The 12,952-nt window shown below is 38.8% G+C and overlaps 1 protein-coding gene across 2 annotated transcripts; it reads right to left on the reverse strand.

The window, feature by feature from the left end:
- Positions 1 to 4,069: 4,069 nt before the first annotated feature.
- LOC104418441 (peptidyl-prolyl cis-trans isomerase CYP65) lies at positions 4,070 to 12,112 on the reverse strand. 2 transcript variants are annotated; one of them, XM_010029790.3, is made up of 11 exons: positions 11,799 to 12,107; positions 11,602 to 11,664; positions 11,403 to 11,506; positions 10,337 to 10,428; positions 10,147 to 10,236; positions 9,935 to 10,010; positions 9,484 to 9,857; positions 6,640 to 6,896; positions 6,262 to 6,550; positions 4,636 to 4,749; positions 4,070 to 4,533 (listed from the first exon to the last, which is right to left on the reverse strand). In XM_010029790.3, the coding sequence occupies exons 1-11, from the start codon at positions 11,924 to 11,926 to the stop codon at positions 4,348 to 4,350; spliced, it is 1,773 nt and encodes a 590-aa protein (XP_010028092.2). In that variant the 5' UTR covers positions 11,927 to 12,107; the 3' UTR covers positions 4,070 to 4,347. The 2 variants fall into 2 exon arrangements, with proteins under 2 accessions (XP_010028092.2, XP_039157981.1); XM_039302047.1 differs by lacking the exons at positions 4,070 to 4,533; positions 4,636 to 4,749 and adding an exon at positions 5,145 to 5,280 and having other exon boundaries at positions 11,799 to 12,112.
- Positions 12,113 to 12,952: the final 840 nt, after the last annotated feature.

A 12,952-nucleotide genomic window follows, 5' to 3' on the forward strand; every position in this document is an offset into this window, starting at 1 on the left:
CATGCGCATAATATATAAACATTCATCGTGCATGTATATACATATAGACACAGATAAATTACATATCTAATAGATCTCTATTCCTATATATAACCCGCGAAAACATATATGACGTTCTTTAAAATTTCATTGTTGATAGCTAAAATTTTAGCCAATTACAAAATGCCACATAAAATATCCCAATGCCCATCCAATTTTTTTCCATGCCATTGTTATTATTATTCAATGAAACTATGATTTGGATTTGTAATCTTCTAAGACCCTATTCGCATCACGATATTGATCAATTGTTATCCAGATTAAACTTGAAATGGATTGTATATCGGTTTATATCAAAGTGGATGTTGCTCAAAATTCAAATTGTGGATAGACAATCTCAATTTGTCCCATCAAGAGTGATCACAAAAAACAAAGCTTCTCTTATCCTCTCTATGAATAGAGGCAACTTTATTCATTTTTTCCTGATTGACAGATGCAGTGAAGTTTACATAATTGTTGCTAAGAAGTTTTTGTAGATTAAAAATATTTAGGTCAACAAGACCTCGCCTCAATAGATACGAGGATTTGGGTCATCAAGACCTTGAGTTTTAGATCAAGCCATTAAGGCCCTCAGATCTGGTTCGTGAAGAAGGAATAAAAATCCTACTATCTAATTTGAGATCAAGCTAACAATGCCCTTGAATATGTTCAATCAATAATGAGCCAAAGATCATGAGATCTGATTTCATATCAAGACATCAAGACCCTCGAATAGCATTAAGAAAAATAATCAAATTCCCTTTGTTCGATCTTGCAAATTTTTAATTTTTTATTGAAGTGTTTCACCAGACTTTGACCAAAAGTTGGTCATTATACAATTGAGTTGAGCTCTACAAGAGCTTTTCGTGACACTCAATTCATCCAAATTGGACGGTTGGATAATTAAATATCATGATTTAAATTGTAGACATCAATTTTCTGTGAGATTTGGAAAAATCTTGATTTTAAAGATCAAGTGAGAAGATTAATTATACAATATCATGAATTTTCCTAAATCTCAAGAACCACGTCAATTGGAATTTCCTCGTGGAAGATATCGTCAGTTTTTATCTCCGTTAGCTCAACTTGATATACGAGTATCCATGATTTCTAAACATTTTCGAGGAAACTTGGAGTTGCAATTTTTCATGGGCGCAGGATCGAGTCAGTGGCACATGGAATGAGAGAGAAACTGTAATAAAGTTTTGGGTCAAACGTCTAGGAAAATGCATAATTGAATTTTAATGTCTAGGCGGCAATTAGTCTGGCCAACTCGTGATTGCCACGTATCAGTCAATAGGGAGGCCTAGCCCCATGCCAGGCCAGAGCCACACCGGCACAAGTACCAGGCCAAGGTGGCCCTTTGGAAGGCGATTGGGCTCTTCAAAAGACCATTTTAGCCCTTCGAAATGCTCAAATAGTCCTTTGGAATGCTATTTGAACCTTTCCAGGGGTTCGTCTAGCTTTTTGCACTGAACTTAACGATCGAGAAGAGGGTGAAAATTGGTTGTTAAGGACTTTTTAAAGTTCTTGCATGCAAAATAATGATTTGGCCTTTCTATTTGTCTTACTCCAATCTCTCGATTTAACCGGCTTAATACAAAACTGGACAGCTTTATAAGTAAAGTTGCCTCTCCATGAAAAGTTCAGAGCTCACTCTACAAGTACACACTTAACTTTGCGCTCAAAGCACTCTTTGCAATGATTACATCAACATTCTCTTAGAGATTTATAATTAGCATCACAAGATTTTTCTCAAAAATAAGCTTAAGAGGTAAGCAATTTGATTCCCTGGCCAACCTTCGACTCCCACTTTGGGACACATATAAAGGCCTCCAAGCTTGATTTGAACGTTGCAGTATTTTAGGTCAAAAGAGATCTGAGGGGTCCGTTCTTGAAACACAAGTTCACCTAGAGCTATTGATTGAGTATCGCCAATAACAGACAAAATTATCTCAGCAAACGTGTTTGACACATCCTTTACTTAATCCAAAATGGCGAACCCTCTTCTCCAAAACATTTCTCCGAGGAATCCAGAGCCTCAAAATGGCTACAAAGGACCGATTTGAATTTGAATCAAATTGATATAGTGCTAGGCTATCATTTATGGATAAGTGGAGTAAATTCCACTCTGTATGTAGCATGAACTTCCTCTCAACATGATCTATCCAAACTTGAGGATTTTATAAAAGGGAAAAAAACCACCAAAAACCTCTAACTTTGCCTAGTGTGACAGATTTACCCAAACTTTATTTTGTTATGTGAAAAACCCGAACTTTGCAAACTGTGATACATTTACCCCATTAAAAGTATTTTCGTCTTATTCTTTATGTTTTTTTTTTTTTTCTTTTATTTTTTATTTTTTTCTTTTTCTCTTCCCTTCGAGAAGGGCTAAGAAAAAAAAAAAAAAATCATTTAAAAGTAAAAAGACCAAAATGCCCCTATGATGTAAGGTAAATGTGTCACACAAATGAAAGTTCGGAGTTTTTTGTGTCACAAATAAAAGTTTGGGGTAAATGTGTCACAGTTAGCAAACTTTGGGGTTTTTCACATCACAAAACAAAGTTTAGAGTAAATCTATCGCTCCAGGCAAAGTTGAGAATTTTTGGTGGATTTTTCCCTTTATAAAATCCCAATTTTTATCGCCATGAGCCCCCACTAAGACCCCTGACCACCGCCATGATGGAGCTTGACGCGATGAGCACCATCATGATGGAGCTGAACCTTGAGCACCGCAACTCCTGTATTGAGTGCGTCTCTTTCACGTACCATGATGTTCCCACCTTCAGTTGCTTCAAGCTCAACCTGTCGACCGCCAAGATCTCGGTCACAATGTTTTGCTCTGTGGCCATAGAAGGGATGTTGCCTCCACTCTGGAGGCACCAGATATGTCGAGGACGATTTGCCATATTTGGGCGCATTTTGGTTGAGCTTGACGTCACACCATCTGGTCTTCGCGGAGGTCAATAACAGAGATGCAGTAGTGCGGCTAAGTAAGGGCGACGATTTACGGACTTGTGGGAGGTTATGGTGGAAGTTGCGAATCGTAGGCTATGGAAGTTGCAAGTCACGAACCAAGAGAAAGAAACGGGAAATTATTATACACGTTAAGATGGGAAATTAAATGAGCATCCGTGTGTTAAGCAATCCACTTTAGTGAAATTAGTGTCACACGACATTCCATTTGACAAAAACCTCTCAATTAGCTACTTTTGAAAAGTCGAGGTACTAAAATTTTTTTCAAAAATATCCGAAGTACTTAATTAGAAAATTAATAGAAATTCAATTACCTACGGTATCACAAACCCTTTTGCATAAATAGGCAGAACTTGCAAAAATGATAATTTATGTCGTTTTGATTTTGTATTCTCAAAAGATGCAATTAGCGTACTATCACGGCACTGTATAATAAGTAAACAAAAGTATCTTTATTTAGGTAAAGAAAAACATGACGCCTGAAAAAGGAACAGGCATCAGGTCAGCTCATCAAAGTGCCCAAAAGAAAAAGGTTGTCTCCTGGCTTTCAGAGATATCATATGATGGTGCTCTTTTGAGTGCCTTGTCTCTGACTCCAGAAAATAATGAACGCAGACCTAACCATTCACGTTAATGCAAAGCCTTTATTCGACAATTCTTTTTATCGCTTTGGATTAGCTTTTACCTTTTCTGAGATTGCCTAAAGCAAAAAGAGAAACGCACCAGGGAAATCTTCAGAGACCAAAGACGTAAAAAGAGTCATGACAGGCCCTGCTTCACACAGTGATTTAAATATCCAAAATGCAAACATAAATCTTGAATCCCGCAAACCGCCCATCAAAGGAAAGAAAAATACTCCAGAGACAGGCGCACAGGCACAGATGGTAATTCAGAAATCACAGCTATATCAAGACAATCAAGTCCCAAGCTGCTGCTTCTGTGCTGGCTAGTCTTAATTCACACAGCGATTTGAATAGCCAGAATGCAAGTATAAATTCATGCATTCCCGTGGACAGCCCATCAAACTCCACACATGTGCGCACATACTGACAGTAATTCACATATCGCTGCAAAATCTTGTGAATTGAGAAGCGAACAGCTGCTTCCATTAAATTAGATTGCAGCAGTTTACTTCCCAATTATTAAATCTTCCTGGGGATGAAATTTTTAGAGGAAAGCGGTTTTATGGAGGGCCCTAATGACTACAGTAAATCTCACTGAAGAAAAATATACAAGTGAATTGTTGCCGCTGCCAATTAGCAGGGACCGGGAAAAAGAACAGAAAAGATACATCATCTGCTCGCTCAAAGGGTACAAATGGAAACACTCTAAATTAACCATAGAGAAAACTCTTCACCAAGAAGAAAAGTTACCATATTCTGTTGAGACTCCTACTTTCCTCTTCTTCAGTACACCATTTTCTGCCATCCCACTGTCGGCGACAGCTGTTCCAGCTGGACCACTCCTCGCTTTCAAATATTTCCCTACCTGGCCACCCCCTACAGGTACTGGATTGCTATACCATGACCCAACCTTGTCCTACAGAGAGCAAACCAGCATGAGTGTTTCAGACCGCATAAATATTATCCACAAGATAATGCTCTTGAAGGTAAAGATCAAAACAAAATATTTGTTACTAACATTTTCTTCATCCTCAGCGGCTTGGTTGTTTTCAGTCTTCTCTTTCTCCTCTTCTTCATCAGGTTCAGTATAAGGATTGACAAATACCATCACCCCTGTTATTTTGATCTCTTCCTGCACACAAGACAAAAGACCACAATAACAGACCTATTCCTGGTAGTAGTACATTTGTATTCACCATTATAAGTTTGTCAGTTCCTTTGGATATGCGTTGCCAAATCAGACCAGTACAGTATGGGAAAGGATTATCTGTTTTCATCATATTTCAAATCTCAAAGGAATTCCAATAGGTAACAAAAAACTGGTATAAAGAATGAACATCCAAACGGTGAGGGGCCCTGTTCTCCCCTCGCCCCCCCCAACCCAAAAAAAAAAAGGATGATATATTGCTTGGGAGCACATTTCCCAGTGTGCATACTCACAGGGTATATGTGCACGTGCCTTTCAAATCTCAAAGGAATTTTAACAAGTGATTATTAAAAAAAAAAAAGGGGGGGAAGAAGAATAGAGGAGGAAATTACAATTTTGGTCCCTGTAGTTGGGGGGAATCTTTTGGTGGTCCTTGTACTTTGTTTGGTAATAATTGTAGCCCTCGTACCATTCTCCGGCAACAATTCAAGTCCTTTCATCAAATGTCAATTCAAACTGTGTCGGAAATTGTTGAGTCAGCACCGACAATTAACATGTGGCGCCTACATGTTCAAGATTCCAAAGCAAATTGCATTTTTGGTCCCTATTCTTTTTAAAGTGCTCTCGTACCATTACTTGATGAGATTTTAAGTAAGATTTTCACATTATTCTAACTATTACTTTTATAAGATTTGCTATCATTTACATGCATGATATTATGTACATGAGTCTTCACTATAAATCTTGGTGGTTCTATTAGTAACAACTAAAGAAATTTTTGTAAAATCCACTTGATATTCAAGGGTTGAGATAGAATCAGAAGGATTCCATAAAGCTATTTAAGTTTTTTATAAAAGTATCCTCAACACTTCTGTATATCTGTGAACTAAAAATTAAGGATGTCATTGATGAACAAAATTTTGTAAACGTAGAAATTACATAAAAGTTTGTCTGAATTTGACTATTATACAAGATTTTGAATGGAAATGTGATTAAAGTTATTAAGATTTGGTTGAAAGAAATAATACAGGGACTAGTTTTATCACTAAAACAAAGTATGACTCAAATTGATCGTTCCTCACAGTATGGGGACCAAAGGTGTAATTTGTGCTTGTACATGCAGGTGCCATGTGTAATTATCCGGTGCGGACTCAGCAAATTTCCAGTGAAATGGAAAATTTGACAGAAGGACTTAAATTGTTGCCAGAGGATAGCAAAAGGACTAAAATTATAACCAAACAAAGTATAAGGACCAAATCTAAACTCCCCCCAAACTGTAGGGACCAAAAAAGTAATTTCCCCAAAAAAGAATGAACACCACATGGTGAAGAGTCCTATTCCTCAAAGAGTGATGTCGCGTTTGCGAGCATGTTCTTCGCCATGTGTGCAAGTGCAACGTGTTTGTGCATGCGTGTAAAACTGATATAACACTAGAATGCAACTGCATAAAATAAAAAAAGCTGTAAAAGATGACTACTGCTGAATAGAATGACTCACCAGGGGCCGATCATTGTCATCAACCGAGACCTTTTCCATTGCTGCCAATGTAGTCAAGCCACCAACTACTCCACCAAAAACCGTATGTTTAAAGTTCAAATGATTTGCAGATTTGTACAAAATAAAGAACTGTGAACCATTTGTATGTGGACCACTATTAGCCATACTAACTACACCCCTTCCAGAATGAACTAACTTGGAGTTCAACTCGTCTTTGAAAGTCTTTCCCCATATTGATTCACCTCCTCGCCCAGTACCAGTAGGATCACCACCTTGAATCATAAAATTTCTGAAACAAAAGTAAAAAACATCAAATTCTGAATCTCTGGAGCACAGAGAGAGAAAATAATTGTGAACCTGAAATAATGTTGCAGTTACCTTATGTTTCTGTGAAAAGCTACTCCATTGTAATAGCCTCTTTCACAAAGTGTGATGAAGTTCTCACATGTTCTGGGAGCAATGTCACAGTGCAGCTCTATATTCAAATCCCCATGCGTTGTGTGCAGCTGAACATATCCCTTCTTCTTAGGATTCTTCTCCACCTTAATGTACTCAAATTCATTTTTGGTGACAGGATCATATGAAGTTGAAGTGAAGGATCGTGATGCGGCACCAGTGGTATAGCGGCTCTTCACCTGAAAAGAAATTTCATCTCAGAACTTGCTTAAACTCGGTCAGTCCTAAAAAATTAAACACTGGCTCCAGCTGCATCAATAACCCTTTTCATATTTATCTTACAACTCTCTAAAAAGTTCATCTCAAAAGAGAACCTTGCCTATCCTTGGCAAACTAGACAAACCCAATGAAGAATATATCAATTAAGCACTACAGTTTCAACTCCAGAAGCAAACTTGACCAGATCAAATCCGAAATGTATTCTCTATGAAGTAACCTAATCATGGACGCATGGATAAGGAAGGAGTGGACGAAGGAACTGCAATGAGTGATTAAAGCAAAGAACTTCTTTAGCAAACAATTTAGTAATGTACATTAACCAACCAGATTTTGTATTTCCAAAGAAAAACTTATGGGGGAATTTCAAAATTGGTTGCAGAAAGGAGGAAGGTTGATGTAACTTCACATTTAATTTAGACAACTAACAATAAGTTATCTATAAAAAGTGACCTCCAAATATGCATCTCTTCAACCTTCTCAGGTGAAAAGGATCCCTTAAATGTTACGATTAGAACTGCTGAACTGGCAGGCTGCAATAGCGCAGGGTGTGTGGAGCAGGCCCAATATGCATCCCAACTTTGGTACTAAACCTGCCTACTCATTATGAATATGCATTTTCAGACCAAACTGGCTGACACAGGCCAGTTGGGTTTTTCAACATGGAACACATTATTAAGTCCATCTATGCACTTCAAGATGGAACGGGCCAAGTGGGCCGTGATGTCCATGAACAGCAAAAATAATTGACACCATAGACCAAGTTTACTGAAAACGATAGAGTCACTATGTGCAACCTTCAAATCCTTCCAACAGAGACATGGTTAGACTGAATCTCACATCATCTAAAAACCAGGGCTTTAGCAATTCGAAGTATAAAGTTGAATTTCTTATGGTGCTTGACCGCAGTGGGAAACACAAGATCAGTGCAAACATTCCAACGAATTACCAAGAAAGATAGAAGAGATTTAAAGTATGTTGTTTGGTACCTAATCATATACATTGTTTGGTAACTAATACCTCTTATCAGATTGCACTTACAATTGAAAGTTAACCTTGACAGCAGTAAAAGAAAACAACCCACGGATCTCCTCATCATATCAAATATTACCAAGGGAAAGAAAACATAACGAAGCTACCAAATGCTGGAAAAATATTTCAGTTTTTTCTCATTATCATTTAAATTTCTCAACTCCCTTCTTCCACCAACAATCAAACTCACTCTTTGTTTCTCTATCATAGGCAAACAAGTTTTAGAATAGATCACGGTTTACAGTCCACCCACTTGCTAATTTCCTTCACTTCATTGGTTACTATTAACTTCTCTTCAAGCCTTCTACTGATTGTCGCCCTTATTCATCTTTTCCCACATTTCTGTTTTATTTAGTGACCTTAAATGTTTAGAGCCTAATTCCACCCTATTTCAATGCATAGGATTTAATGAATGAAATGACAATATGTTCCCCTATTTTAGGGCCTAATCTCTTAAAAAAAACGCCAACTCTAGGTCAGTCTCAATTCTGTCCCAAACGTTTTTTTGTTCAAAAGAAGACCCCCAACTTTAGGTCTTTTCCCAAATCTAGCCCTAACATTTTTTTGTCTAAGAAAATATCACCAATTTAACTCTAGTCCCAAATCTGCCCCAATCAGCCCCCATCCAAAAAATTGCTGTTAGTCGTCCCTAATTTCTATATCAAAGAACGGTTTCATTTTAGAGATAACTTTTCACATCACCTTGTGTATATGGATTTGTCACTAATGTGGAAAAGCCACGTCAAAACACTAGTGACAATTTTCGGACAAAATGTTAACAGGAGCAGATTTAAGACTAGATTGAAAGTTAATGAGTTTTTTCAACCAAAAAAAAAAAAATGGGACACATTAGGAACTAGAGTTAAAGTTGGTTTTTTTTTTCTTTTTTAAACAAAAAAAAAAAAAGTCTGGGACAAATTTGGGACTAGACATAAAGTTTGGGGTAAAATTGGGGCTAGACACAGTTTGGGGTTTTTTAAGAACAAAAATGTTCAGGGCAGAATTGAGATTAGACCTAAAGTTGGAGGCTTCTTTAAAAATTAGGCCCTTACTCTAGCTCCCTAGCTTTTTATGGTCTATAAAACTCATCCTAGAGTTTATTGGACTTAATATCATCTTCCTCCATGCTTTTCCAGACATACTGGTAAATCCTCACTAACTTTGCCGACAATTAGAAGTTAAGATTCAGTTTTCTTTTCCCTTTTATCCTATTGATCTACCTCCTTTTACACTGTATTTTCATTTGATTGTCCCATTATTCAGGTTTCCAGTAAGTTGAATGCTGACCTCATGTAGCCTAGAATCATAGATTCAAAATAAATTTGGCCTTGATATGGATTTCCATCTGAAACAAATTTCAATATCAATGACTTCAGTTAGATGTATCAGTTCATCTTAACATGCACAAAGTTTTAGCACAGTCCATATCCTTCTCCTTATAAATTATATTAAAAAACTGACACTTGGTTTACAGCTTGTTACATTTAATTATGAGATCAGCAGATAGAAATTACTAACCATCTTTGCATTGACAAGATCCCTCTCACCAGCCATGTGCATAGCTATCCGAGAAGCAGTTTTATCACTTGATGAGGCTTTTGCTGCAGAAGCACTTCTCCCATGTACAGCAGCAGAAGCCGCGTCAACAATACTGTATCCCTGAGGGGCTTTAACTTCACCATTTGAATTGGATTCTGCATCCTCCTTTATGCGGGACCTTGCTGCTAAAATGGCAGCAAGTGCGGCAGCCCTTTCATTTTGTGCCTTGCTGCCACCCCCACCAAGCAGGGCAGCTTGCCTTCCTTTCTCAGTGCCAAGCTCCTTAAGCATTTGTTTGATGTCACCGGTCACATTTATGTTATAGGTTGGATCCATACTCATTTTCTTCGTTTCTGAAAAGTAATAATATAGAAGTTGGCAGCACATTCTATTACTAAATTTTAGAAGATAAGGAAATCCTATAACTAACCTTCGTCATCAACTTTCAAACTATTTTTCACATGATCAAAGTCCAGGAGTGCCTTGCTGGCAAGAGCACTTGGGTTCTGCGGGAAAAAGCAACAGAGATACATACATATAAAAATTACTGTAAAACAAAAGAAATATGAAGGGCCAGTAAGTCCATCAGTAGAAACAAGAATCTCTTAAGGGTTTTCCAGCAAATCTATCTCATTTAGCTACCTGAAGAATAATAAGATCCTCCCGTGTGAACGGTTCATCAGTCAGCAATTCTCTCCAGTTCTTCGTCTTGATGTTTAATTCCTTGATTGCCTATAGAAAGGAACAGAAGGAATGAATACATCCTGAATAAGGTCTCCACAAAGAGATCACAGATAAAAACATTTCAGGAAGGAAAGAAGAGAAACCAGACCTCATAACAAAAGACATTTCCTGTAGTCTTAACAGCAACAATATGGGTGAATTCAGTAAAAACTTTGTTCAGGACAGGGCACTGAAACTCGCCTGCATAAAATGGAGCGAAGAAGAAGACAGTGGAGACAGACTTAGTTAATTAGTTCCAAAAAACACAGACCAACTTATATAATAACAACCACAAAAACAAGAAAATGACAACATCTACCTAGACATACAATAACAAAGATATTACTGCCATAACTTTCAGAAGACTTGACATTTACTGTCATTAGCACAATTTGCTCGTGACAAAGAACTCCTTGAGAAAGCAAAGCTCAACTAAACTAAACCCCATTGGCATACTTGATAAATCTCCATATTGCTTTGATCCTACATTCTACTCTAGAATGTTGTTTCCCTTGAACAGTTGCAACACTAATGATGTTTTAATATACCACTACAACCCATTTGATCATACTGATCACTTTATTTCATTATATCTTTCAGTTTCTTGGGGTAACAGCAACATGGTCACATCAACAACCATATCATCACAAAAGGATCCTCAAAGTGCATACGCTCAAAGTGCATAACCAAAAGGACCCTTAATGTGTACTTCTTCTGAGTAACCTCACATCCCCATATGCACAAACTAAAAGAGGAAATCACAAATACACACAGCTCTAGAGAGAAGGCAAACCAAAATGCCAAAATTCAAAAGACAGATCCATCAGCAACAAATTGACATATTTGGGAAGAGACAACTATGTATGAAGCAACTTCTCAGCAATCTCACTTAATTGAGACGTGAAGCGATCATAATCAGGCAACATTCTGTCCTATTCAGCCAGTGCAATTCAAAACAGCATCTGTGAACATATTGGACCATAGGCAAATCTGTCCTTTACCCTCTCAATTCCCCAACTCTCTCTCTCTCTCTCTCTCTCTCTCTCTCTCTCGACTTTAGCCAACTTAATCCCCGAGCCAAAATTCATTAATCAATGTTTCAAACCACAAGATATCATTCAAATGCCGAAAGCTACGGTTACCACCGTATTAGGGTATACTGACCGGAAACTCACCTTCAGGATTCTTATGAAAAGTGAGAGGAATCAAATCCTCGGGCTTGAGCAGAGCTCCGGTGACTGGATGCTTCCCATACTTTCTGATATAAGGAATGATGTTCCTGCAAAGAAACACCGGAACCATACTCCCTCAACACTATGCACCGATCATCAGAGACCAAAACAAAACACAAAGCACGCCAACGAATCGACTCACATGATATCGAAGACGCTCCCATCGGCCGTGCACACGGGGTTCTCGAAAGGAGTGAACGTAAGCCTGCACGCACCGAAACACGCAGCTCATACACTTGGCTCGCGAGCTTTGAACGCACCGCAACCGATTCTCATGCGAATTAACCGAAACAGAGACGAAGCCGAGAGAGGGAGGAGGGAGGAGGGAGAAGGGCGTACGCGCAGCAGTAGAAGGGGAGGCGCTTGAAGGGAGTGTGGGTCTCCTTGGACTTGGCGCCGCCCCACTCGGTGGCCCATTCCGTCTTCGTTATGAACATCCGGTCCTTGCTGTGCTGCTTCTTCCCCATCTCTCCCCGACCTCAGAGACACCCGGATGATCTCCCGCGATTTAGGGTTTCGATCGATAGCTCTGCTCTGTAAACACCGACCGTCGAATGTCGAAGAATCAACTCTCGGTCGAGGGAGTTGAGAAGACAAGACGGCGAGGTGTTCGATCAAATCCTCTTCGATTTCTTTTGTTTCTAGGCCGTTGGTCCGTGAACCGAGGCCCGAGCCTGTAATTATTTTCAGTTTGTATTCAAGACATATAAGGATAGATTTGGGTTTTCGCAAAACCGGCTCGTCAAAGAGTTCTTGGACAAAAAGCCCAAAGATAGGGCATCAAAACAAAGTAAATCCCATTAAGGTTGGGAGGCTGAGCTAACCAAGAAGATAGAAGAGAACCTAAAAGTTGGGTCTTAATTAGTCAATCTGTGGGAAAAGTACATGTCATAAGTTATGTACGACGCTCACTTTGGTACCAAAATTTCTGTCGGATCACTTAAATGTCAAATCGAAGGAAAAATGATCACTTTGGTGCCACTAGCGAGAAATTCCGACTAAAATTATTACATGACTTTTATATTTAAAAAAAAAAAAATTAATAAACCCTTTAAATGACGTCGTTTCTCGTCCTACTTAAAAAAAACGACGTCGTTTTGCCGTCATATGTGGATGGCTTAGGAAAAACAACGCCGCATAGCTAATTTAGGATTGAAATTAGGGTTTTTTTTTTTATTCATCCTCGTCAACCGAACTTGCTCGGCCACCATCGCTCGGCCATCGTCGCTCGGCCAAGAAGTGATGGGAAAATAGGAGGCGAGGGCAGAGGAGGAGAAGGAAGAAGGGGGGTTGAAGGTGCAAAGAGAGAGAGAAGACGAGGGAGTGTGAGAGAAACAAGGAACAGATGGAGATGGTGGATTGGGCTCTGCTCAGAGAGTGGCTGGCGCCTGGTGTTGTTCTTCGAGGAAGAAGACGATGCCGCCATGGCTTCTCTCTCTTGATTTTGGGATTTAGGGTTTCAACTTGGGGTTTAAGATGCCAAACGACATCGT

Source organism: Eucalyptus grandis, chromosome 9 (genome assembly GCF_016545825.1).
Source record: "Eucalyptus grandis isolate ANBG69807.140 chromosome 9, ASM1654582v1, whole genome shotgun sequence".
NCBI lineage: Eukaryota > Viridiplantae > Streptophyta > Magnoliopsida > Myrtales > Myrtaceae > Eucalyptus > Eucalyptus grandis.